The 3,557-nt window shown below is 36.3% G+C and overlaps 1 protein-coding gene across 1 annotated transcript; it reads right to left on the bottom strand.

Moving 5' to 3' along the window:
* Positions 1-491: 491 nt before the first annotated feature.
* LOC113360622 lies at positions 492-2,661 on the bottom strand. Its single transcript, XM_026604113.1, has 3 exons — positions 2,170-2,661; positions 1,485-2,051; positions 492-1,307 (listed from the first exon to the last, which is right to left on the bottom strand). Exons 1-3 carry the CDS (start codon positions 2,659-2,661, stop codon positions 492-494), a joined length of 1,875 nt encoding a protein of 624 aa, XP_026459898.1.
* Between the last annotated feature and the right edge of the window lie 896 nt (positions 2,662-3,557).

Here is a 3,557-nt window from a genome sequence, read left to right on the forward strand (position 1 = left end):
TCCCTGTCAACATCTCAAAAGAATTAAGAATAATAAATAATCTTCTGATTTCATCCTCACTAGCATCCACAAATAACAATGTATCATCTGCAAATTGCAAATGAGAGATCATTAAACCATCTTCCACCACCTGAAAGCCAGTAATTTGTTTTCTCAACACTGCATCATCCGCTAGTTTGGATAAAATCTCCACAACCAACAAGAACAAAAAGGGAGAAAGTGAATCTCCTTGTTTTAAGCCTTTTGTTGGCTTAAACTTCTCAGTTGATTCCGCATTAACCAAAATAGAAATATGAGTAGTTGACACACACCATCTCATCCATGAAATCCACTTCCTCCCAAAGCCATGCCTGTGCAAAATTCTCATCAAAGAACTCCATCTAACATTATCAAAAGCCTTCTCCATATCCAATTTACAAAGAATCCCTGGTTTTTTTTGCCTTTAGTCTGTTGTCCACACATTCACCTGCAATTAAAACACAATCTAAAATTTATTTCCCTTTTATGAAAACCCCTTGATAATCAGAAACCATTTTGTGCATCATATTCTTCAATATGTTAGCCAACACCTTTGACAAAATCTTATATGCACTCCCTAACAAACTCAAAGGCCTATAGTCCTTTGGAGCACAAAAATCTTCTTTTTTTCGAACCAATGAAATGAAAGAACAGTTCAGCCTCCAATCCCAAGATCCAAATCTAAAAAATTCATCCATTAACTTCATAAAATCATCCTTTATAATAGGCCAGCAGAATTTATAAAACTCCATAGAAAAGCCATCAGGCCCTGGAGATTTGTTAGCACTAAATTTCTTCACAGCATCATAAACTTCAGCTTCTATAAATTCCTTCTCCATATTACCCTTCTCCTCCCCATCTAGCCTTGGAAAATGAATATTATCCAAAGAAAATGATACATTCTTTTCAGAAAAAAGAGATTCAAAATAGTTTCTCATTTCTGCCTTAATTTCTTCTTGATCAAAACAATCAACACCCTCAACTTCCAATTTGGCTATAGTATTTCTCTTTCTCCTTGCACTATCAATACTATGAAAATAAGAAGTATTAGAATCTCCATATTTAAATTCATTCTGCTTAGCTCTCACATGCCATTTTCTTGCTTCAATATCCTTGATATTACTCAATTTCAATAAACTGTTCATTCTATCTTCAAATTGCTCTTTTGTCAGCTTATGTGTCTCCTCCATCTGATCCAACATATTAATCTTCTCAGTAATCTCAATCTTTGCTTGTCTCACACCACCAAACTCCAATTTACTCCATTCCTTCAAGAAATATTTCAAGTTCTGTAATTTCTTAAAAAAGACAAAACTTAGTTGACCTCAGTATTCCATGGCCCCCCACCACTCTTCTACTTTCTTCAAAAAATCCTTATATAAGAGCCAACCATTCTCAAACTTAAAATAAGGCTTATTTTTAATATTAGACTTAGTCATCAGAAGAATAGGTTTGTGATCAGAGACCACTCTTGTAAGGGAAATTTGAATTGAATCGGGGAACAATAAATCAAAATCTACACTCAAAAGAAATCTGTCTAACCTGCATAGAAGAGGATCCTCATGCATATCAGACCATGTGAAATCTCCACCCACCAAAGGTAAATCAACCATTTCATGTTCCAGAATAAAATTATTAAGAAACCCATTATTTATATTATCACCTTCTCCTCTATTTATTTCTTCTTCACCTCTCACAGCATTCATATCACTAGCAAAAAAAATTGAACCACTCCACCAGCTTCTCACTGCATCTAAATCCTGCCAAAAACCCTCCCTTTCAGAATAACCACAAGGAGAATACAAATTACACACTGCCCATTTATCTCCATTCACCTTGGAACACAATCCAATTGTAATATTGTTAACCCCAATTCTCTCCTCCACCTTCACCACCTTATTTGTATTCCAAATTGAAAACAAACCCCCACTATTACCATTAATTCCCACTGAAGGAATATAGATCCAATCAAAATCATCATCAAACCACAGCTGCTTCACAAACCACCTGTTCATCTTCATAATTTTTGTTTCCTGCACCAAGCATAAATCACATTTCTGATTCCTTATCAACTCCTTCAAAGCTGTTATCTTGTCAAATGCATTCAACCCTCTAACATTCCAACTGACAATTTTAATATCCATTAACAACCTCCAATTGATTTGGTAACACATTCAACAACTGAGTTGAATTGGAATTGTCTACTTCAACCAACTCCAATTCCTTCATCCAGTTCACATCAATCCTTTCAGCTGCAACCACATTCTTCTCCGCATTTGCCTCTCTAAATCTTTCTTTATACTTCAAAACTTGATTCATAACCACTTCTTTAAGAACAGTTTTGTTACCTTCATAAACTCCACCATACATACAACAATGCATCAACATCAATTCTGCTGCCTCCATTACCTTCTCCATACTCTCTGTATGAGATAATTGTAGATCTCCCAGTTTCAAGACCACCCTATTTTCAATGTCAGAGAGCATATTCATTTCCACCACTTCCTCTGGAATTGTTAAAAATAAACATCCTTCATCACCACCAATGTTCTCCACTTGTCTCGATATATTTGGTTGTGAATTAGTAACCCTTTCATTTGAATTTGAATCTCCAACGGTCGAATTTTGAACATGGACTACCATTTGACTGTAACTAGGTCGGATCTTGTTCTGTTCCTTGGCTTATAAGCCCATTTACCCATAAACGTTTCACAACCATTTTCAGACCTTTCAGCTACTCCTGAGTCAATTGATTCAGCCACCGACGTTGACTCACCTTTCATAACTAGCTCCTGATTTCGCGCCACCAAATCTTCATTAACGACATTTTGAAATTTTGAAAATCCTTAACAGATTCATCAAAACTCCGCCATTCACGACGATAATCTTGTTCTGAAAGCTTATTTTTCTCCTTGTAATTAGGATCTCACTCCACCGTCATCGCCACCTTTTCCTCACCTAGGTCCGACACCACCACCGCCGGTACATTGCTGAGATTACCAGCTATGGCCACCCTGAAAAAATGAAATCCTTCTAGCTTTAATGTTTCAGTAGCAAGTTTAGAAAACTCCCCTTCAGAAATCTCATTTCCGATTTTCTCCAACACTCTTGAGCACCAATATGATTTGTGTAAACCCCTTACTTTGAACCAATGAATAGTATCAAGTGTCTTCTGCACATCAAATAAAACACCTTCATCCTTTTCTTTAGTGTTCCGAACCTTCTCTTTAATTGGATTCTTTATTGGGCTACCACCGCAGATAGCAAAATGAATGTCAACTCCTTCAACCCGCCACTTCAATGGTTTCCATAGCTGTCTCCATTCATCCTTTTCCAGTTTCACCATACCCTCCAGATTGTTAACTCCCTCAATCTTTATGAATCTTCTAATTCCCAACTCTTTTTTTATTGAAGTTGCAACTTTATTCCAACTCATTTTATGAGAAAGAACTACCAAACCTGTTCTAATCAAATTGGATTCAAACACACCTCTGGATGAATTTAACACACTTGGAAAGTCTATGTCTCTTTCGGCAAAT

Source organism: Papaver somniferum, chromosome 3, assembly GCF_003573695.1.
Source record: "Papaver somniferum cultivar HN1 chromosome 3, ASM357369v1, whole genome shotgun sequence".
Classification (NCBI taxonomy): Eukaryota; Viridiplantae; Streptophyta; class Magnoliopsida; order Ranunculales; family Papaveraceae; genus Papaver; species Papaver somniferum.